This window comes from Nyctereutes procyonoides, unplaced genomic scaffold (genome assembly GCF_905146905.1).
Source record: "Nyctereutes procyonoides isolate TBG_1078 unplaced genomic scaffold, NYPRO_anot_genome, whole genome shotgun sequence".
NCBI classification, from domain to species: domain Eukaryota; kingdom Metazoa; phylum Chordata; class Mammalia; order Carnivora; family Canidae; genus Nyctereutes; species Nyctereutes procyonoides.
This window is the reverse complement of record NW_026575045.1, coordinates 2,432,367-2,456,489: the sequence shown is the minus strand read 5'-3', so window position 1 is coordinate 2,456,489 and position 24,123 is coordinate 2,432,367. Positions and strand designations below refer to the sequence as shown.

General features: G+C 38.1%; 1 protein-coding gene across 1 annotated transcript in view; it reads left to right on the top strand.

Moving 5' to 3' along the window:
- Positions 1-24,123, top strand: part of SGK1 (serum/glucocorticoid regulated kinase 1) — a 109,728-nt gene that overhangs the window by 54,871 nt on the left and 30,734 nt on the right. Inside the window, exon 3 of the mRNA XM_055324640.1 lies at positions 21,739-21,814. Within this exon, the coding sequence (XP_055180615.1) occupies positions 21,739-21,814 (76 nt within the window). The remainder of the gene's footprint in view (positions 1-21,738; positions 21,815-24,123) is intronic.

Genomic DNA, 24,123 nt, shown 5'->3' with positions numbered 1-24,123 from the left:
CAAGTTCAAAAGATGTTTAAAGCAAAAATGGCATAAACCATTTCACAAATGCACAGACTGAAATTATCTATAATTTCAGTGAATGGCATAAATTGTATGACATACAGTTGGCTCTGGCTTTCATTTTCGTGGTAAGCACAGCTTGTAAATCAGTGACATGACTCATGCATCTCAGGCATGGTGCATCAATCAAGCACCTGCTTTCCCAATTTGTCAAGTTACATTTCATATCTGAACACAAATAACCATATTATTAACCTCAGTCATCAAAATTAATCTTTCAGTATGGAAAGGATATGCATGTTTAAGCTAATAGGGTTCACTTCCTCCTTGTGGCATATCCCATGCACTTAATTCATAAAAACAATGCTATGTCTCTTTGTTGAACATCTCAGAGGTCAATGCTATTTTGAGTTCTGTTTGTGGCTTTGTGTGGGCCATATATAGGTAAATTTTACAAAAGGCCACAGCAGGTGTGATTTTGAACTGAAACCATGTGAAAGCAACAGCATGCTGCCTAACCTCACTTTGGGGAAATCCAAGCTTCTAAGTAGCCACACAGGATGTTTCATCAAAAGAGGGACTTTCCCCCTCTGCTCTGGGACACATTGCTTCCCTTCTCTTCCTTAATTCTGCAGTACAAAAATATTCTCCAACCAGCTAACAATTTGCCCTGTTATAGGTGACCACATTGGAGGATGGGGTGGGTGGGACTAGAGAATGGGGAGAAGTTTAAGCTCTGAGGTTTGAAAGGGACAGTAAGAACAAACCTATGAAACACTCTGGTCAGCCCATCATGCCTCTGGGCTGGCTACTTGATATTATCCAATACTAAAAAGAAATGATCCCTGGCCCACATACGCATCAAGCATCATTTTGGAGTTAGATCTCCCTTGAAACTCCAGCTCTAACACCATCTGTGTCTTAAAGTTTCCCTGTCTGTAAAATGGATAATAGTACAAACCGAACAGGGTTGCTGTGAGGTTTCAGTGAGAGAATAGATGGGCATTTACTTCATTTCTCTCTGCCTCCATCCTCCCTCAAACTCCATCTTAGTTTCCCAAGCCTAAAAGAAATCAAACAGGCCCATGCAATGAAATTATGATTCCAAATGACATGTAATGTGCCAATCTACTACTTCTCTTCACCTTATAATTTGTATCCATTGGATACTATATTTATTAATCTTTAGTTTATGTCCTATGCCTTTTTGTTCAGCAGAAAGACAATTAAAAGAGGAAGTAGAGATCACAAAGCAAGAACATGACTGAAAGAGCTCCTGTCAGTGAAACTTCTAAAGATCAAGTGAGCTTTTTATTAGTGAAGGTGTTAGGTCAACTTATTTCCAGTTTCAGTTATGTCTGCTTTTTGGAAAGCTCTCTTGAGCTACATTAGGGAGAAAACTGGAGGAAAGATCTTCAAGGGCACTTTTTCTCTAGGGCAAAATTTTTAGGATTCCCACCCCCAATTCTGAAGGTTACATCTCCCCTAAAGACCTATTATTGACAAAACCACACAGATTATTTGCCCAGTCCACACTGTGACATGAAAGGTTCTCACAGAAAAATAATTCCATTGACATTTTATCCCATGGAACTTCAGTCCTCCCTGGAAGATCAGATTCTCTGTAGAAAGGCATTTCAAGCAGGTGTGACTTTAATTGTAGGAGTTAATTGCTGCCTGGAAGACAAAACCTAAATATAAATAAAAGAACATCTCCTAAGGTTTTGTATTGTTGTTTAGAATTTTCTCGGGATCCCTGGGTGGCGCAGCGGTTTGGCGCCTGCCTTTGGCCCAGGGCGCGATCCTGGAGACCCGGGATCGAATCCCACGTCGGGCTCCCGGTGCATGGAGCCTGCTTCTCCCTCTTCCTGTGTCTCTGCCTCTCTCTCTCTCTGTGACTATCATAAAAAAAAAAAATAGAATTTTCTCAAATTTGATATTATTATTTGAAACCTTATTGATATCAAGACAATTTTTTTCACTTATAAAGATAAAAAATGGAATATAGTATGGAAAACATAAGTAAGAATTATCTATACATCGATGAGCAACATCTTGAGCTTTCTGAGAGTACACCAGAGTACAATTCCTTTGTGCCAGATTAGTGAATAATATAGATTAAAAAACCACCAGCAATTGAGTTTCTTCAAGAACTGTACTTTAAAACTGTAAATTACTATGAAAATAGCAAGGCTGAAAATTGCTATGTAATGAATTGCCCCAGTTATACTTCCTTAATTTACTTTTAATATGCCTCCATTCAGGCAATTTAGAAGTAAGACTTAATCATTAGTGTATTAAAGATGCCGTATATTCTTGAGTATTCTCCGATTAATTCATTAGAATTGATTCTCTGTTTCCTACCTCAGAAGGCAGAAGCTAAATAGGGAGATGTATTGATGACAATGCTTTTCAGTATTTTTTATTTAGAAGGCTTGAGAATCTTTTTGAGGTTTTTCCTCCCTAGTTGAAATATCTGCTCAGACTGTCACTGTGTAATCTCGTTCACAGCTGACGACAGATTACTATTTTGAACATACAAAAAAATTCTAAATGTTTGAAGGATCATAATGCGACATTAGGTACATTTCACGTGTTCAAAACAGCTCCACCACTGGCCCAGACCACATATCCCTCACTCTCATTCCTTATTACAAAAGCTCATTTCAGCATCAGCAGTCCATCTGCTTGCCACCACGTTCCTCAAACCATCCTCCTGCTCAAACTCTGGGAGTCCTGAGTACCAGCACTGGAAAATCACTGCCACTCACTCAGGCCCTTCTCTGGTTTATCCTTTTTCTCAACCAATGACACCAGGAGCCCCTTGGCTTCTCCGTTCTACAGCGTCCTCTGGGAGTGCTATCAGTAAACTCCATTACATCATTAAACTTTTCCTCAAAAGCCTCCCTCTGTCCTCTCATCTTGTTCTGTAAGATCAGGATATTACAAGTACCTCATATTACAAGTGTGTTTTGAAAAAGCCAGTTTCTCATTCCTCTGAGACTTCATTTGGGCGATGTGCTCTGAATCCCCAGGAGGAAAGAGCCTGAGCTTCCCTGAATACATTGGACCAAGACCATTTTTTTTAAAGAAACATCTTCAGGAAAATGTCACCTTGGTTGAAATTTGGCTTTGTACTAAAGGTGGCACATCTTCTCCACCACCCTCAAGCATAAACAGCTTCTTTCTCCAGCTCCTCTGTCTGGGGGCCAAGACCTTGGTGGGCACTCTAACTTAGCCTTCAAGAACTTCACCAGCTCTACTGAGCCATGACCCTGATCATCTCCTAACCTCCAAGACGCTTCTTCCTCTTCTTTAATCACTTTGGTGCCTGATGTAACAATTTTGCTCCTACCCTTTCATGAACAATCATTCTGAGCAAATCCAATATTCACATTCACGATTCAGCTGATGGTGCCAACAATGACACTAATGATAACTAATATGTCATTTTTTTATATCTACTATAAGCAAAGTATATTAACACTTGACATACATTATCTCATTTAATCTCTCCAGCTCTCTCCTCTCTGGCTGACACTGCCATACCCTACTCCTTTATCAGGCCCTTCTAGGCATTGCCTTGCATGGCTGCTCCTCATCATGCAGACATCATCATTCTTTGCTGAAGCTGCACATCTACCAGACATTCCTATGGTGTGCTTACTGCAGGATGGACCCAACAAGCTATGCACAGTTTGTGTAGCTCAGAGCAAGGGTGACACTGGCTTAATTTGCTGGAAGGTTTATAAGAGACATTTATAATCATTTGAGGGATCTCTGGGTAGCACAGCAGTTTGGCGCCTGCCTTTGGCCCAGGGCGTGATCCTGGAGACCCGGGATTGAATCCCACATCGGGCTTCCGGTGCATGGAGCCTACTTCTCCCTCTGCCTGTGTCTGCCTCTCTCTGTGTGTGACTATCATAAATAAATTTTAAAAAAATTTAAAATAAAATAAAATAAAATCATTTGAGAGGTCATCTTTGGATGCAGACTTCTTCCCAATGATCTGATGTTATCAAGCAACATGCTCTCTCTCCTAGAGGCAGCTTCAAATGTTGGCTGCCATCCTTTCTCAGTCGTCCTTTCTCTGTGTGCCCGGGCATATAGTCCATAAAATCACAAGCTGATGCAATGTTAAGATTAGAGGGGACCATAAAATTCACATGGCCCAGCCTCTCCCCCCATCTTACTGATAAAGAACTGAGGCCTGGAGAAGCCCATAAACTGACATTACCATCAAAAATTGGCTAAAGATTAGATAAAGATAATCAAATGTGCTTTTTCCTTTTCAAAAAGGGATTTATTTTGTTGAATATATCCTTGGCTATTTCTTATCTGCCAGGTTGTCATGGTTATAGATCCAAGTCTGTTAGTAAACACCCTGTGCATATATATTTCTCTTGATCATTCACTAATTGATAGGCTGATGCGTTGTCAGAGAAAAATAGGCCCGACTTGCTTTTCATAGCAGCACAATGAGGTTCTTTCTGTTGGGTGGTTCTGATTTCCTTTGCACCAGATGGTTGTCCCCCAAAGGTCCCAAAACTCCTGGGATCATTAGGATTCCAGATGTGCTTGCTACTGTTGATCTGAGGTGATGTGACTGCACTTCTCTTCCTGCCAAGTATGTATTCAGCTGTTAGACTGAATTCAGAAATGTTGGTCGACATGTTTCTAATATATTTGAAAATTTTCATGTTTAATTTTGATCCTCCAAATAGCCATTATCCAGTAAAGATATTTGGGGTTTAAGTAGTTTTTAAAGCTTTTAAGCTTGCCGTATGAATATTGTATTCTAGAACTATATTGGTGAACATCTGAGACCATCTAATTTCCAGACTCCAGGGTTCCAAGGCGTCTCCTTTCTTAATGCATTGAACTTGTTCTGAATCCAATTATACTCTTGGCATTTTGCAAAATAACTCATTTCGGGTATTTGACAGTAGAATGTACTTGGATATTGGGGGGAAAAAGTGATTTTATTTTAATGTGCTCCAGATTGGAGACCCTTATTAAGGCTGGTCTGCCTTATTTCCCAGCTGTGCTAATTAAAAGCACTAATTATTTCCATATCAGTATCTCAAGAGCATCTTTTGATGCATAAAAGTTTGAGGGAATTAAAAAACTGACTGATTTTGGGAACCATGTGAGAAACTTAATATTCTTTAGTCTCAATTAAAAAAAAAAGTTTTTATGTCAATTCATTTGACTTTAGTTCCTACTTCTTTAGTTTCAGATCTGTCCTGGATTTCTGTCATATGGGAAATAGTTGCCAGAGTCCCCTTTCTTTATATAGCAGTTAGTGTGATTAAAGCTTAAAGGGGACTTACCTCACTCCTGGTATTAATAGGCTTCTCAAAAGCAGTTTTCATATCTAATTCTTGTCATTTATGAAGGAATTAATAAACCAGATTCCCAGGACCCTCCCTGCATCTAAAGTCAGTGATTCTCTAAAACCTTATGGTCACTTTCCTAATTCATAAATCAACCCATTTCTTACTCTCATGAGAAATAACCCAGGTGTGCTTAGGCAGGAAGTTAGTTATTTATTTTTCTATGAAGAAGGTGGAAGAATGGAAGAAAGATTATCTTTCCAGATGGAAGGCAATCCTTTCCCAGAGATACAGATAATCTCTTTGAAAAGTTTCTAGACACCAGAACAATTATACTCTAAAAAAAATAATTATTAGGTCACATAAATTGAAGGAACCATCATACTGGGAAATAAGATTTCTATTCACACTTTTAGTGCTGTAAAATTTTGTGTTATGTGAATTATTTACAGTATATTTCTCTCCATGGCAAGTATATTCTAATTTAAATCCTCTGGGTCTGCAAACATAACTTATTTACTCTCTTCAGTATACCTTTGCTTGAGAGAAGAGCATATTTTGGTGGCAAGCTAGTTCAGTGGAGTCAGACTATGTAATAGTATAGAAAAAACCAAAAGGCTAAGAAAAAACAAAACAGTAGAAAAACTTCTTCCTAAACATGTAATGAAATTGAGCTGATTTTATTAAAATAAGACAAATGAAAATGTTGGTAGGATGTGTAAGGAAATGAAAATAGCAACAATGCTTTGGAGTTAATAGCCTTTGAAGTTAACAGTCTTCCAATTTTTGAGAAGGGGAGAATTGTAACTTAACAGGTAGTAAACCATTCCATTCTGCAATTAGTAGAATCATCTCAAAAACCTTGAACATTCACTGCTCAGAACAAGTCTATTTCAGATATTTGAGTTGCTGGCAAACCACCCCAAAACAGTCATATCTTAATGATGTTTTAAAAATCACTTATCTTGGGCTATTGATGAAAATAACAAATTCTGGGGATGAAGCACAGAAGCAATTATAGGAAGAGAAAGTACCTAATAGTATGCAAAATGTGCTAGAACTGAGTCATCTGTAAAATTTTTTAACGTCTTTACTCTTAAATTCTAGTTCCTGGAATCCCTTCTTCATAATTGACTCACAGTCTATTTTGAAACAAACCTGGCAGTACTACAACCCTTTCATGATAGATTAAAATTCATACAGAAAAGTCAGAGACTAATGGAATAATCAGGTAATACTGACCAAGGCACCTTGCACCCATGCACCCCTCTGCTAAACACTAAGCAGATGGCTTTCAGGTTGAGGCCAACCTAAACTCTCTAGTTTTGAAGTTATGTTTCCTAAGGTGGTGTCTGGAAAAATGAACTTATTAGAAATAACTAGATCATAGTTCAAGTGAGATGCTTGCTCTTGTTCTCTATTTTAAAATATCCTTTTTTTTTCCACTTCTAAGATTTCTCTAAGTCTTTTATAATGAATTTTATCATTGTTAAGTAATTCCTTTATCATCTTTTTTCTAAAGAGCTTGGAGCTCTATTTTCATCTTGATCTTAATTGCTTCTCCTCCTTTAGTTTACAATGTTCAACTCATTTTGTTTCAGAGTTTACAATACTTTCTTGACTTTAAGACAATTCTTTCCAGAGACTTTAATCATAGATCTAGAAGGGGCAGGAGTATATCCTTCATCTTTAGGCAGGGCCACCCAAAGAAGATGCTACACAAAGATTATTTCTAATAGCTCTAGAGAAGATTGCATAAAGTCCACCTGTATGTCATTTTGGCATTTAAACACTTTTTGTCCTATCTAAACAAAGCCTTCACACTTCACATCCAGCCTGTTTTTCCTTGTTTTGTACTCAATGCAGATAGCTAACCATTTCCTTATAAAAAGCTCTCCATTTTAGTCAAGAATATATTTAGTTGCCATCTGGTTTTTCTTCAAGAAAATGAGTAACAGCCCCATTTACCTCTCTTCATTGGTCTTATTTTCCAACACTTGAGTCATTTTGCCATCTTTGTGGTTGTTTTCTAAATAATTTCCAAGTTCTTCAATCTTTAAATATGGACTCCCAGAGTTCAAAACAATATTCAGTTGGGTTATCTGAAAGCTCCTGTACATCATACTCTCATTCTATGTATATTTATTTTTATATTGGTCTTTTTAAGTATTTTATTATTAAAAACATTCTTTGGTCTAGCTTTATTTTTAATGCAGCTGATTTGGTAGAGATTTTGTAGAGGAGACATTGTATAGAGAGTCTATATAGAGTAGGTATTTTCATGCAACACTGATACATAAGTAAAATTTCTCCAAGAAACATTTATAGAAATTATAACCACAGCTTAAAAAAAAGCTTTATTGTATTTCTATTTAATTCTTTTTCTAATATTTTTCCTCTATTTAATCTTGGATGAATTTTCCAACTCTATGTTTTTCCAGCAAGTTTCTAACCAAAAAAGAAAGAAAGAGAGAGAGAGAGACAGGATAAAAAATTAGCTGCATAAGACCAGTACAACAACTATGCCAATATAGTTTGGCATCAGTGTGATTATGAACAAATTTAGAGCCTTTAGAAAAAATTGGGCTATTTCTGCATGATTTATATTTGAATCTCAAGTTTATTGTTTTTCTATTTTTTTAAAGCAGCCTGAAAATGATTACAACATACTCAATTATGCAATTTATAGTTCATTAATCTGATTAGTACCTCTGAAGGTTTAGGCTTCCTGAAATGGTAACCTCATCTGGCCTATTCAATATTGGTCTTTGGGAAGTTTAACGAAGTACCTCCTTGGCATGTGCATTTTTATTTACCTTGGGAGAGAACCAGGTCCATGGAAAAATGGACAATGGACAAAAATGATTGAGGCCTATAGAACTAAAAGGAAATCTTCATGGGGAGCTTTGACACTCCCTGTTCCCTGTTTCTCAGTGACACAAAAGGAAATGTCATGGATTAATATTAGAGAGTATTATCTACCCACATGCCCAGAGAAACTCAAGAACACTAAACTAGAATTTAGGACTACAGCGGGGTATACATGCACCAAGATCATCAATAATTCTATCCTGAAAGATGCATGAGACTATAGCCTCAAAATGCATATATGTATTATATATAGTGTGTGTGTGTGTGTGTGTGTGTGTGTATTTTTATAGTAACACTTTACATCTGGGCCTTTTCCAATCATTAGAACATTCATCCCTCCACTCCATTTCCTAGATATGGAAAAAACTGTTCTGTTTGCGTTGAAATGATAGATAGATAGATGATAGATAGATAGATAGATAGATAGATAGATAGATAATAGATAGATAGGTAGATTTATAAATGTCTATGCTAGACAATTTTTACCTTATGAAAATAATATAACAATATTAACATTTCAGGAAATGGGACACAAAAAGGAAAGCATCCCTAATCCCACTAACAGTAAAGCAATAAGCATTGCTTTATGCATGGATTTCACTGTCCTTCTGTACACAGAAATTGAAATACAGTTTTATATAATGATTTATTTTATTTAACATATCAATGGATAACATTTCCCCATACCATTGAAAACATTTAAAAGGCACCATATGGACAGTGGCTACACTGTTCTTTAGTTTATCATTCTCTCATTGTAATTAGGTTGCTTCCAGTGTGCTGTAATTATGAATAACATTAAGACGGCTTTGTGCACACAAATTTATGAATTATTTATTAGGATAAATGATCTAAGATGAGATAAACAAGATCAAAGTATTGAACATCTTTTTTTTATTTTTATTTTTTTTTTTAATTTTTATTTATTTATGATAGTCACAGAGAGAGAGAGAGGCAGAGACACAGGCAGAGGGAGAAGCAGGCTCCATGCACCGGGAGCCCGATGTGGGATTTGATCCCGGGTCTCCAGGATCGCGCCCTGGGCCAAGGGCAGGCGCCAAACCGCTGCGCCACCCAAGGATCCCCAAGTATTGAACATCTTAAAACTTAAAATATAACAACTTTCAGAAAACATTTAAAATTAAAATACAAGGAGAGAATATGAGAATGTTATGAAAATACTAATGTTACAAAACCCTTGCCAGCACTGAATGTTGTCATTTTAAAAATTAGTTCTGTGTATTATTATGAATATCATTTTCTTTTAAAACATAAATATTCTAATCAAGCATCATTATTAATAATCCTATCCCTTTACGTGGGGAAAAGAGAAATATGTATTATTTAAAACAGTGGTAAGGCTTTTTCCACTGAGGTTTTCATTTAGTAGCTTGGATTACTTAAGGAGTGTGGTGATAAGCCAGTAGACTGTCTTCGGTTATAACCCATCTCAGTAACCTTTGAGGCAGATTTTCCATAGCATCAAGTGCTAAAGTCTAACTCCTTTGGAGGAGTTATATAAACTGTTGTGTTCTGAGCCATCGCCCTCCAGCCTTACTCAGCAGCTGTACTGCAAGGTCAAGTCCTGTTAATTATCACAGCCAAATTTTAAGTCCTCCTGTGCAGACCTTTTAGTGGTTTTAACTGGGGAACAAGGTGTTGGTAAAAGTGGTGTTATGTTCAGAAAAGAAACTACAAAGATTCTAAGCAAGCTTTTTCCTTTCCTTTTTAATTGACTTCCCCATTCCTGCCCTCGAGGCCTCATCCTTGCTATTATTCACCACAGAGACAAAGGCCAGAGATGTGCATGTGAGCAGCACACACACGCACACATGAGCATGCACAGACACACACAAAGGAGAAATTATGGCAGGTATATGTTGAAGTATGTATGCATGGGAGGTTCCTGGAAGAACCCACAATAAACTGTTGGTGGTAGTTCCTGGAGACTCCTGGTAGTGGTTGTGGAGCTAGAGACAGATCTTCTTTCTTCCCTTCAAAAACCAATTTAGTGAAAAAACAACCACACCTGTGAATGTTCTGAAAAGATATTCTTCTGTTTTCTTTATGAAGTGAAGCATATGTGACCAATATAAATGGAACTGGCACTTTTGTATGGCTATAGAGTAAATAGTAACAGGATGGAGTAACTTTAGCAGATGTGTAAGTAATGGACGTCTCAAATTCATTTTTTTTTTTTATGCACTTGGGTGCTTCAGGGCTTGCTCTCGTTAGGTTAAAATACTCAGTGAAAAAACTCAGGTTTAGAGACCAAGTCGAGGCATTAACCAGCACAGCCTACGTGAGACAAAGCCTTACCACCCATCTTACCATTCCCACATCCCCAGCCGGTATCTCTCTTCTGTAGCCCCAGTGATTTGTAGCAACTAGACACAGCAGGTATGAGACCTAAATCTTCATTTCCTTTATAAACATCATTTGGAACCCCAATCAGGGACTTTGGGATACATTGAAAATGAGGTGACACAAGCAGTAACCTGTATGTGTCCTAAAGGACACTCTTCTGGTTTTGAGCAGAACTGAGTAGTAAGGTACATACACATAAACGTAAAGCCATAGTTTATCATTCATTCTTTTAATAAGTATCTATTGTCACTTGGCTATGTAACTGCTACTAAGGCTAGTCCTAGTATGCTAGCATTCTAAGACCCTGAAATTTGGTAAAGAAGTCAGGACACAGTCCCTTTTGCTGCAGAGCTGACAGTCTAGAAATATCTAAATTATAAATAACGGGCAATAAAAAATCTTTGTTTTTCCAGGAAGTGTTTTTGTATATTTTCTGCTCCCTCTTCACTTTTTAATTTCTAATTCCTTGAAATGAAGATTTTTTCCCCAATTAATTTTTAGTCATTGCTTCGTGAAAAAGTATCCTTTCATCATCTTTATTTTCCCACAATGAATACTCATGACTAGTATTTACAATCTAAGTCATTTGGCTTTAAGTGTCTATATAGTTGGAGGCATTCTGGTGTAGTGATTTTAAGCCTGGGCTTGCTAGCTCCATTTTCCTTTTTCAAAGTTACATTATTTTGGCATCTGTAAAATGGGCATAATGATGATAATACTTTTCTGATAGGGATGTTGTGAGCACAAAGTGAATTAGTTAATGCAAAGCACTAGAACAGTATGCTTTTCCCTCTAGACTTGAGGTGTAGTCTTTTGCCCTAGAAGGCTGACACTTGTGTTTAGCCCTGTGAAGTTTTCTAGCACATGCTTTTCTGGCCTGGCCAAGTGCTGGGTCCCTTGCAGCAGTCCTTCGGTAGTTACTGGACAGGTTCAAAGAGACCCGCGCTCAGAGCAGGGGACTGAAAACGAGTAGCAGGTGGGAGCGATGACTCTTCAAGACTGCCACTGAGCTGGGGAGATGCTGCGGTGAGGGCAAGTAAATGCAAAGCTTTCCTACTGTTTTTACATTGCTCACTCACCTTTTTAATACAGCCTTTATTCGGTCACTATAAACCTTTGTTTTCCAGAGTTTTAACAAATTTGGTTCTGACAATTCCTGCTTGCTTTTTGATGTTTCTGTCCAAAGACAGGAGTTGGAGGTACCTACTCTGCCATTTTGCTGATGTCACCTCCCTGGATAAGATTTCAAAGGTTAACTTGTCCATACTTCCCCTCCTCCAAAGAAGGGACAAAAAAAATGACCAGCATTTGTTCAGAGGGTTCACTGAGTAATGAGCTAATAAATATGCAGCCCATTGTAACCATTTCATAAAAATATGATTAGTAATTACTTTCTGAAATGTAGTGTAACTTTAAATGCTTGATATTCTAGGTCTAGGGAAAAGTCCACTGCCAGATTGCAGTGGCATTTGCTTGCTTTTAAGAAAAAAAGCTAAAGGTACCATCATTCAGTCCTCAGTAACAGTCCTATATGCCTTTAAATATCTGGAATGTCTGATCCTTGACCAAACTCTGAATCCACAATTACGCTTCATGAATATTGTATGCTCTCTATATGGAATGATAAAATACAAACTCAAGTCACTGAAGGACTTCCGAAGCCCACTGAAAAATATATAGAAAAAAATATATAGAGACAGAAAGAAAAGACAAAAGTAAGCTGCATATGGAAAATACCTGCCAGGGGAAACAGCTAATGCAGAATCTCTTTGGAACACTCACAGGCTCACGTTGTTATTCTGCTTTATTTCCCAGAAGTTACTTCCCTCAAGTGTTCTGTCTGGGATCAGAACTTATACCTCTTAAAGCTGAAATTCAGTACTTAGTAAAGCTATCCACTTCTCCACATGTTATATAGATGTTTTTCATTCCCTGGACATCTTCCCACTTATTTCTCCATGGGCCTAATGACCTACCCACTGAATACCAAAGACATGTTGGATAAAGAATCATTGTCAAGATGTATGATTAACTTGGCTTAAACACTAACACAGTTTTACAATGAAAACCTTCCATCTCTGCCATTCAAAACTTTGTAAAAGATGTATTCATGGTGCTTTTGCTTATGCAAAAAAATGCATTTCATAATTGTCAGGTATTGTTTTCAACATGTGTTTCATATCAGATACAAGAAAGGTCAAATGAAATCTTTAAAAAAAAATGTTGGCTGCATCTGCTATAAGTGAGTCTTCCAGCACATCTGGGAACCTCTGTAAAAAATTAACTCAACATTCTGGACTCTTGGGATGGCCAGATTATTAACTGGTTTTTCAGAAGCACTCTGTGAAAGCCAAGGCATATAAGAAATATTTTTAGACCTGTAGACCATTAAATACTGTATAGTTAGCCCACTGCATGAGAAAAACAGCAGGTAGTTAAATGGAGGTGTCTAGTTCCATTCACAAGGGAAAAAGAAACCATGCATTTGTTGGCAATTGCATTTGACAGTTTAGACTCTGGCTAAAGTGTTATTAGAAGATTGAATATCAGACGTTTTTATTAAAAGAAAATTAAACATTAAGAATTATAGCAAAGAGCACATTATAATCATAGTGGCCTTGAATCTGACATAGCTTCTGTATAGGAAAGCATTAGGAACATTTTTTCCTAGAACCCCACATAAAATCCAGATCCAGATTTCTATTTTTTCTCTCCCTTGTCAAATAACTTTCTGGAGGTAAGCTCAAAGGAAAAATACTAAGGAAAGTTGTCATTTGCACTGAAAGATACTCAAAACATTTCTCCTTTCCCCATCATGCCTAGGAATATGTGTTTGTTCATCATTTATCTTGGGCCTGGAAGTCATGCCTTATGTTACCCTTATGGTACAATGACCCTGAAATCGCCATACTTAGTTTCTCCCCTATACCAGTGGATAAATACAGCTTAACCCATGTAACCTCTGTTTGGCAGTTAGTTGGCTTAAGCATGTCAGAGATTCCTGAGGAGTTTAAAATTATGCTGGTACTCCAGTCCCCTCTCCCCTCACATGGGGTCCCGGTATTGGTATTGATTTCTTAAGTTTCTCATTGCAATGTGTGGCCTTAATTGAAGACCACTAGAAAGCAATGTGTTTTAAGTGGAGGAAAGAAAAATCTAGTTGTGGGCTAGACATGGACTAGTCATGGACAAATCCAAATAACATATTGAATTGAGTTTGAATCTATGCACAGTTTTGGAGATTATTCTTCCCAGCCACCTATTGTGTTATAGTCATAGATAGTAGTCTGAAAAATGAAAAGAGCCAATCATTAACAACTTTTTCCAATGAATGTATTTGGTAGTACAGTATAGCCGAAACAATTTTCTACATCTTTTTGCAAAGAAAAATAAATGGTTTAAATGGAATGTCAGGAGTTAAACATCAGGCCAGGGCCCAGCCTTACTGTTAGGCAGGGCGGCAGTTTCTTCCATCATTATGCATTTCTGGAAGTGTGTATACTGACTGAGTTAACCCAACTTTCAATCTTCATGACTTCAGGACTCCAACATCAAAAAGTCAGGAGGGTTAACACCCTATAAGAAATGAAGACATGTGTTAAGGCATTTTGGCATAATGATTATCACCTTTAATTTCTAATAGCTTAAATTGAGGGGAACTTAAAGACTTCATTTTTAATTGTTTAGAGATTAATAATTCAGTCATTTAGCACATGTTTACTGAATGTCTGTTGCATGCCAAGAAACCTTCTGGACTCGTGAAATTTATAAGAGACCATAAAAAAATGAATGAGACAATTATAGAAGAAGTGCCCCAGGGAAATAAAAGCAGAAAGGGAAAGACATTTCCATTTTAAATAAGGTGTCAGGAAGGGTTTCACTGTGAGGATGACATTGGAGCAAAGAGCTGGAAGAGGTGAGAATTATGCAAATATCTGAACAAAGAAAGTTCTAGTCTGAGTGCTCAGCAAGCACAACGCCTGGAAAGAAGTCTTTTTTTTTTTTTCTTGCTACTGCTATCCGTATATAGATAATTCAGTTAATAGAGCGAACTTTTTCTATCAAAAGATTCTATCTCTTCTAGCCTGCAGTCTGTCATGATTCTCCTGTTACCATGTTTGATTTTATGACCATGGCTAAATTGAGCCCTACAGGGAGCTACGCCTAAACCTACACCTAATCCTAACTTTAACTTTGCCAACTTTTCTAATAAGGAGACTAATCCAAATAATGTATTGAACTGAGCCTGAATCTATGCAGAGTTCTGAAGATTATTCTTCAAGGCTAAGAGAGATTATGTAACTTTTCCAGGGTCATACACCTAGCCAAGTCTGGGGCTGCCATATTTTATTACACATCATTCTGACTCCAAAGCCCATGCTCTATACAGCCATATCTAGTTATTTCTACCAACTTTGATCTAAAATAAATGCAAGGAAGCTTCTCTTAACCACAGTGGAGGTATTGCAAACAACATAAATAACTTCTGGCTATCGGTGTGACCTTCTGTAAGTCACTTTACCTCTTTCAGAATTTGTTTTCCTATCCATTAAATAAAGAGGCTAAACTAAGTCATGTGTTAAATCCATTCTACCCACAAAATACTATTATTCTGTGATACATTAACTAACTCTGGCCCCTTTACCATCTTTTAAATCCTACCAAACCAATGACGTAGTCAGTGAATATGCAGTGATTGCCTTTTCTGAGCCAGGCACAATCTACAAATACCATGCCCCCAAGTAATTTCCATTTAAGAATTTAATTATATGCTTTGGTATAGAATATATAAAGGTTTGACCTGGATTCCAGTCAGACCAACTCTCGGTGTCATCTTTGTTTTGTATTTTAACTTACAAATGAAAATGTGTGATTGCTGGTTCTGATGCTATTACTGAAAAATATGTATGAAAATGTGCTCCCTTAAGGTTTCTAAATGACCACATATTGGGGTGCTTGGGTGGCTCAGTCAGTTGAACACCTGACTCTTGATCTAAGCTCAGGTCATGATCTCTGGGTCATGGGATACAGCCTGGCATCAGGCTCTGTGCTCAGTGGGGAGTCTGCTTGAGGTTCTCTCCCTCTCCCTCACCCCTCCTCCCTGCACTCTCTCTCTCTCTAAATAATATATAAATCACTAAAAACTAAAAGTAAAAAATAAAATGACCACATATTGCCTGACTCCCTACTCATGTCATCCTATTTATTGCCCCCATAAGTGCTTGTCTCAACTGCTGGCACTAGAAAATAGGGATGCATCTGTCTATTTCACTAGCATGGTTCCCATTTATTCTACTTAGCATTGTCCCTATTCTTCAATATGTTATCCACAAATACTCATTTGTTGAAATGTATAATTGAATTAATTCCAAAACTGAGGATAAATCCAAATTCTAGAAACCAAAGTCAGTTCTCAACAGGCATCTTGAAATGTCAAGACGTGGACTCTATTCCTCAATAAGTCACTCACTGAAGCTACGCTACCTGTTAGTCCTCAGGATCCTCATCTATGAAGTAAAGAGGGAGGTGACAAAAGATCTCTTCCAGCTCCCCAAATCTCTGATCCTTTCAACTCTGCTAACATCTGATTTAATAGAGGTTTAACGTGAACATCTTAATTTTATGTAGACCAGAGGTTGAAACTGGAATGTTTGCTGGGCTGGCAGGAAACATAAATAAGCAAAGTGGGTTGGATGGTAAATTGTCTTAAGCAATTCATAGTCACAAAGACCAAACCAAAAAATATTAAAAAACAACAAAAATCCAAGTGAAAGAAAGCCTCCAAAAGAACATTTGTCTACTTACTTGGAATTACAACCTCTTCAGAGGCCAAGAATATTCTCTATGCTCCATGTCACATGGATGTAATTAATGTTAAGCAACTGAATGATGATAAATCATTAGTTCACTCAGAACTATAGGACTTACGATCTCTGAGGAGATTCTTTGATGAATCTCTTGACGAGACTCCTATTATCCTTGTGTACACTGTCGGGAGGTTGGTGATACCAGATATACAGACTGTGGGATGTTTGTTGTAGTGAAATAGTATGGATGGATTCTCATCCTGCCATGAGCAAAATGGAGGATTAACCCAGAGTAGAGGCTGAAGAAACCCACCCACCCACAACTGTGCAAGCATCACCACTAAGCACCCAAGGATGATATGGTCGGGATAGGTCAGTGATGGAACAGGTGTTGCCAGAAGGACTACAGGTGCAGTACACGTACCAGGGCCCATATGTCCTCCACAAGCCCACCACATTAAATTAGGCCCAGTGTGGTTCCTTTAGCTGCCAAGGACTGTGGACAGTCTTGACCACATTTGAGCATCCTTCCTGGTCCCCAGGTTCCAAAGCTCTGGAGTGTTTTGGACTCCTCCATCTTCCCTCATTTTCAGTCATCCATCAAATCGTATGAAATCATTGCAGCTGCCCTTCACAGCCATCCCTCTCTTTCTATTTTCACAGTGCCCTTGCTCATCATGCTCTCATCAATGTTTCTCTGATGGTACAGCAGCCTCCTCATCTCCTTAGCTTTGATCCTTTGTGACTCTGGTCTTTCATGCAAACTGCCAAGGCTCTTGAATTCCCTCAGAGTGAAGGATTCATTGACATTCAAAGCCTTTCACCATCTGGCTTCTACCAGTCTCCAATCATTTCTCCCATGAGCCTTCTATTCCCATGAGACTGTTCCACCAACAATTGCCTGACCAGGCCTTACTAAGTTCTGCTCCTGGGTTGCCTGGGTGGCCCAGTAGTTGAGCATCTGCCTTTGGCTCAGGGCGTGATCCAAGGATCCTGAGATTGCATCCTGCATCAGGCTTCCTACATGGAGCCTGCTTCTCCCTCTGCCTGTGTCTCTGCCTCTCTCTGTGTGTCTCTCATGAATAAATAAATAAAATCTTTTAAAAAAAAAAAGTTCTGCTCCCACATCTTTGTTTGTATTGGCCCTCCCACTTTGGGTGCTTTTCTACCACCTGTCCACCAATTCAAATATTGCCAATATTCTCCAAACCTGCTCTAGTTTCTCCCTTTTCCTTAAAGCCTTACTCAATAACTTTGCACACACTACTGCTTCCTTTTTTAAAAATTTTATTTATTTATTCATGAGAGACACAGAGAGAGAGGCAGAGACATAGGCAGAGGGAGAAGCAGGCTCCTCGCAGGGAGCCCAGTGTGGACTTGATCCCAGACCCCAGGATCACACCCTGAGCCAAAGGCAGATACTCAACCGCTGAGCCACCCAGGAGTCCCTGCTTCCTTTTTAAAACATGGACAAGATGTAATAGTTATATAACATTCCTCATCTTGGATTTAGAGGTACTTAATATGAGGTTCCATAGACATCTTTGTGGATGACTATATCCTACTTCCAAATCAGAAAGTAGGGTCCTAGTGATCAATGTGTTTCTGTTGCACCCTTATAACAACCAGAAGAGCATCTTGGCCTTCAACAAAAGCTTAATAGATACTTGCAGATATAATAAAGCCATACAAGAGAAAAAAAAATCAAGGAAGACTTTTCTTCCCCTGGATAAACAGAACTGAATTTAAGCTTAATATTTGCAGGATGGCTTTATATCCTGTGATAGCATCTAGAGGACATTTTCAAAAGCCTCACTAAAGCAGTTTGAGAAGCAAAATCTTACTTCCCTAGATATAAAATGTTCTGCTGACTTTTGAATATTGTGTAACCTGAGATGGGAGAGCATCAACTTCCCTGGTTAAGAAGAGACCAGCATTTTGAGAGTCCCTATTGTATTTTAGGAATAACTTATGAGTTTAACAGTATTCTATTAGTAGCATACTACCAAAGTCATAAAAAGTCATGTGCAAATTATAAATAAGTCAAAAGTAAATCAGGGACAAACCCATATGTTCTGGTTTATTTTTCCTGTATCATCACCACAGGTGATTTTAAATTATTAATATATGCATGTATATTTATTTATTGTGGGCCAATGTTCTTGAAATCAAGATAAGATAAAATGAAGGAAGGTGACCATAACTATTTCCTTTCCAGCAATCCTGCAAATATTACAATTTGTCATTAATTGAAGGCATTTTATAGAATTAAGATCTGGCTCATTTTTCATGTCAGTGGAGTCTCTAATGACTTATTCCCAGGTTTATTTCCCAGAGCTTGTCCAAAATTTCTGAACATCTGACATCTCTCTAAATGTGATACTTATGTACCTTACCTTCTTATATTAAACTACTTTTATCCTTGTTCAAATGCCCTTATCTTTCTAATGTTCTAATGTTATAGTAACTTATGAAAGTACTTCTAGATCTCAAAACTCTAAGGAATAAGCATTTAGCAATGACCTTCTAGAAGTAATCTTTCCTTCACCCTTGCACTCTAAAACTTTCAATTCTATTAGGCAAGGAGATTTACCCTCCTTTCCCTCAGGGACATGTTAGAAATAAATTGAAAGTACCACTCCTATTAGAAAAATATTTTTTAAGATAACCTCCCCCCCAAATCCTGTAAGGATTTAAATAAGTGAGACTAAATTCTGTTGACTTTGTTGAACTCACAATTTTAAAGGATCTCTTTTTAAATCATCAGTTCCAAAGCGCACTGTACACAAAATAGTGCAAGGGCTCATTCTGTTCTTCAGAATGTTTATGCTGTCATTTATTAAATAAATAAACCTTAATAGCCTTCATTAAACTTTAATAAATCTAAGTATTGTTGAAATTGTTGGTTGTGCTAATGGCTTGTGGTTATGGAAAAAAAAAGTCATTGGTTAAAAACATTCTAAAGAAATTATAGATGAAGTGTCATGATGTCTGGTATTTGCTTCACAATAGTCCAGCCTAAAAAAGAAGGGAATGGATGAACTAAGATTGGTAAAATGGTAAAGTGTTGAAAACTGTTAAAAGCTGAGGATAGGTACATAAACACAAAAGGTTGACTTTTGTGTGTGCCTGAAATTTTTACCTCAGTAAAGAGACTTAAAACCATTTCATGAGGAACAGAGGAAGGAGAGAGGCCTGCCAATCTAGAAATGGAAGGCTAAGGTGAGACAGGATGGCTCCTCTCAAATATTTGAGGAATTATTTTTCAAAGAGAGCAAATCTGTTCTATCAACTCAAGAGAGAACTAGAACTAGTAAGCAAAGTTTCAAGGATCCAGCCTGTAATTCAACTAACAATTAGGGCAGTATTTTAGTGGAATATGTTATTCCTTTGAAGGCTTCATACTGAGGCCACTTAGTGAAGTTTGAGAGATTTTTGAATTGCTGCTCAAAATGTCAGCCAGGGAATGGTGCCAGTCCATACATTCTTTTTCTTTTCCTTGATATTTATATTTTCATGATTTTTTTTACCACAATTTTACTTCCAAAATCATGTTTCCCATCAATTAAAAACACTTCACATTACCAGAAAATTCCATTAATAAAATGTAGACTATTTGCATTTTTATTTATCAAATAGTTTATGTACCCATCTGTTATATTAACAGGTGGAGGAAGGTGACTGATCCCTAGATTTTTTGTGTGTAGTAAGAATGATGACCATGAGATCTTCTCTACTAACAGATATTTTCAGTGTACATTACAGTTATATTAACTCTGGACACAACATTGTTCAGCAGATCTCTAGAAATTAATCACCTTGCATAACTGAAACTTTATATCCACTTCCTCTGCTTCCTACTTCCCCAGCCCCTGGTAACCACCATTCTACTCTCTGATTTTATGTGTTTGACTACTTCAGATAAGTAGTATCCCTTAGCATAAAGTCCTCAAGGTTTATCCATGTTGTTGCAGATGATAGGATTTCCTTCTTTCTTTAAGGCAAAATAATACTTCATTGTCTGTATATATCACATTTTCTTGATCCATTCAACTGTCTAGAGACATTTAGATTGTTTCTATGTTTTGGCTGTTGTGAATGATGCTGCAATGAATATAAGGGAGGAAATAACTCTCTGAGACCCTGATTTCTACACGTTCTTTGATAGTAGTTCACAAGCGAAGGAGCTTGTGCCAGATTGTAAATTGATGCACTGCTTCTTCCATCAGTAAAGACCTGCTATGGAAAGAAGAGGTCAGCAGAACTAAACAAGGCATTACGTGACATTCTTGAGTATTTTGATTGTTGCTGCAATGGAAGGAATTTATCCATTAAATAGTCATAGAGACTTTCACAGTAATCAAATAATAGATACAAAACATCCATAAATGGAATGTCCTTAACACTAAGATTTATATTTCCCCAATTTAAAATATAGTTGAAAGCCGCACATCACATTAGTATAAAGTTACACCCCCAAAAAGGGTTATTGCTGTTTCCTGGAAATTACTGTGAAGAATCTATTATTTGGATACACGCTAGGCAGAGCCATTAGGTTAGATGCATAATATACATATTGCATATGTGCACATGCTACTATTTTTAAAATATAGATTGTATTAATTATAAAATAAGAATTCATTTAGTTTTTTTGTTTCAAGGTTTTATTTAATTCTCATTAGTTAACATACAGTGTGGTATTAGTTTCAAAAGAATTCATTTTAAAGTGCTACTGCATTATTTTTTTTAAAGATTTATTTATTTATCTATTCATGAAAGACACAGAGAGGGAGAGGCAGAGACACAGGCAGAGGGAGAAGCAGGCTCCCTGTGGGGAGCCCGATGGGGGACTCAATCCCAGGATCCCGGGATCAGGACCTGAGCCAAAGGCAGACACTCAACCCCTGAGCCACCCAGGCATCCCTAGTGCTACTGAATTAAAAATTGCTCTCCCTTATCATGTGTTTTCCCAAGTATATATACTAAAGGTACCATTTCTGTTATGTACGAGTCCAAAACACATTTCATGTGATAAGGGTCCTTACATTAATATGTTGCTAGTGCTACAAGGCCTCTGTGCAGAGCTGTACAGTTTGCACACTGCAAAAAGCACAGGGTAAGGGAGGTAATGGAAGCTGAGCTCCAGCAGCCATGTGCTTATCCATCCACAAGCTCTGGCAGTGAAACTGCATCAGGTCAAGGGTCACCAATGATCCCAATTTGCCCAAGACTGAAGGGATGTGCTGCATGTGCGAGCTTCAGCCTTGGAATTTTGCCTATAGGACTGTAGGTTGGAAACGGCTAAAACAGTGAATCTATTTTCACATCACTTGTTTTCTCCTTATGTTTTCAAGGCGAAAGAGCCATGTAATCATGCCAGCATCCTGACCAAGCCTGACCCAAGAACCTTCTGGACTAATGATGATTCAGGTATTATTGGAAAAATACACTCTGGTCCTGTGATGTCCAGAAAGCATTATATAGTAAAGCTCCACATAAAGGCAAGGTTGGGGGGGGGGGATTGTGTTTTGCTTCTTTGTTTGTCTATGCCTAGTCCAACCAACACTTGACTATATACTTCACAATCAATTTTATATATGTATTTATATGTTATATATATATAATGCAAGTCCTTTTATTTTATCTTATTTTTTAGTATCTAAACCTCATATATGATCAGATGTAGCTTTATGGAGTGTGAAATATCTCCAAGCATTGGGGGCAACAGAGGAATGAGTCTATTTCCTGGGGTGGAGGACAGAGGAAAAGGTGGGCAAATACACTGGCCCCAGTTTGTCTTCCAGAGGAAGTGGATTTAAAAACCCAAGGTGAGAGGATCCCTGGGTGGTGCAGCGGTTTAGCGCCTGTCTTTGGCCCAGGGCACGATCCTGGAGACCCGGGATCGAATCCCACGTCAGGCTCCCGGTGCATGGAGCCTGCTTCTCCCCCTGCCTGTGTCTCTGCCTCTCTCTCTCTCTCTCTCTGTGTGTGTGTGTGTGTGTGTGACTATCATAAATTAAAAAATAAAAATAAAAAAAAAACCCAAGGTGAGTCATACTTGAGAATGCTTAGTGGAGGGCAGTCATGATTTCTATCCAGGAGTATGAATCTAGTCAGAATCAGAGGAATCTCACTTTCTGAGATCATAGAGAATATGCTTCAGGTTGTGTAATTAAAAATTACCCTCAGACAAACAGTATGGTGTGGACATGGAAGATTTTTTTTCCTTTTTTTTTTTTCAGTGTTGAAACGTGAAACCTAATTACATGAGGTAAAGACCCACTAGAAATAAAAAGAGAAGGTTAAGCCAAAGTAGCTAAAATGCCTAAGAGAGTGTTACTAGAGCTTTCACCTTTTCTAATTAAGTAGGATGTAATTCAGTAGATCCTTTTTTTTTAAGATTTTTATTATTTATTTGCTAATGAGAGACACAGAGAAAGGGAGAAGAGCAGAGACACAGGCAGAGGGAGAAGCAGGCTCCATGCAGGGAGCCCGACGCCGGCTTCAATCCTGGGTCTCCAGGATCAGGCCCTGGGCCAAAGGCGGCACTAAACCACTGAGCCACCCGAGCTGCCCAGATCTAATTCAGTAGAAAGCAGTAGTAGAGTAGTAGAGATGATACCTCATATTTGGATGCGGCCTCACAGCTTTATGGAGTGTGTTCACCAGAATCTAATTCAGTGTTTGTGGCAACCCTGTGAAACAGGAGGGGCAACCTATTCTCACCGTCCCTGTTTAAGAGATAAAATCAGACCCTGAAAGAGGTTAGCTGACAGACCCAAAGCTTATGACCAGAAAATACCAGAGCTGGGAGTAGGTCGGAGAGCCTGCTCGCCCAGTTCTAGAACATGCTTCCTTAGAAGAAGCTGTCTTGTAAGAACCAATGTGGGCTAAGTCCCTGCTTTCATCTTTCTTCTATAAAAGAGAGTCAGAGACTATGCCCATTGGCAGAAGCAGGGGGGCTGAGGAGAGGAGTACAAAACCCTCTCATGCCTTTTTTTTCAAAGGCCAAGCTGATAGTCTAAACTTTCTATCAATTTCCTCTGTCAAAAAAGTATTCTGTCTTGTTTTCTGCTTTTTGAACAGAGATGAAAAACATGGAAGTAAATTGGCCTATTTATGCTATCCTTTTGGTCCATTAGTAGTACAACCACAAATTAAAACAAGCCATCCACTGGCTAATAGCACTATTAAGACTCACAGCACATTTGTTGTGAAGAAGCTGCGTCAAACAAAACATCACAATTGAAAAATAAAAATGGTTCCTAAAATTCTGTAGAGAGACTGGAATGGGAAGGGAATCTATGCAGGACAGGCCCAGAAAATAGTGTTCAGGCACTTTCTGGAGCTAGAAAAATTATGTTACAAGAAAAATGAAAGCAGAGGTACCTGGGTGGCTCAATTAAGTGTTTGCCTTCAACTCAGGTCATGATCTCGGGGTCCTGGGATCAAGCCCCATGTGGGCTCAGTGGGGAGACTGCTTCTCCCTCTGCCTGCTGTTCCCCATGCTTGTGCTCTCCCTCTCTCTCTCCTCTCAAATAAATAAATAAAATCTTAAAAAAAAAAACTAATGGAGAACATGTAGACAAATAATAGAAATACTTCAGGTCTACTCATTTAAAAAACTTTTTTAAAAATTACTTTTGTGTCATCGATGAGATTACAAAGATACAGTGTTCCCTCTGCAGTGGCTCATCTAGCAAAGAGCTTCCCCAGTAACCAAGTCTTAGACTAGGGTC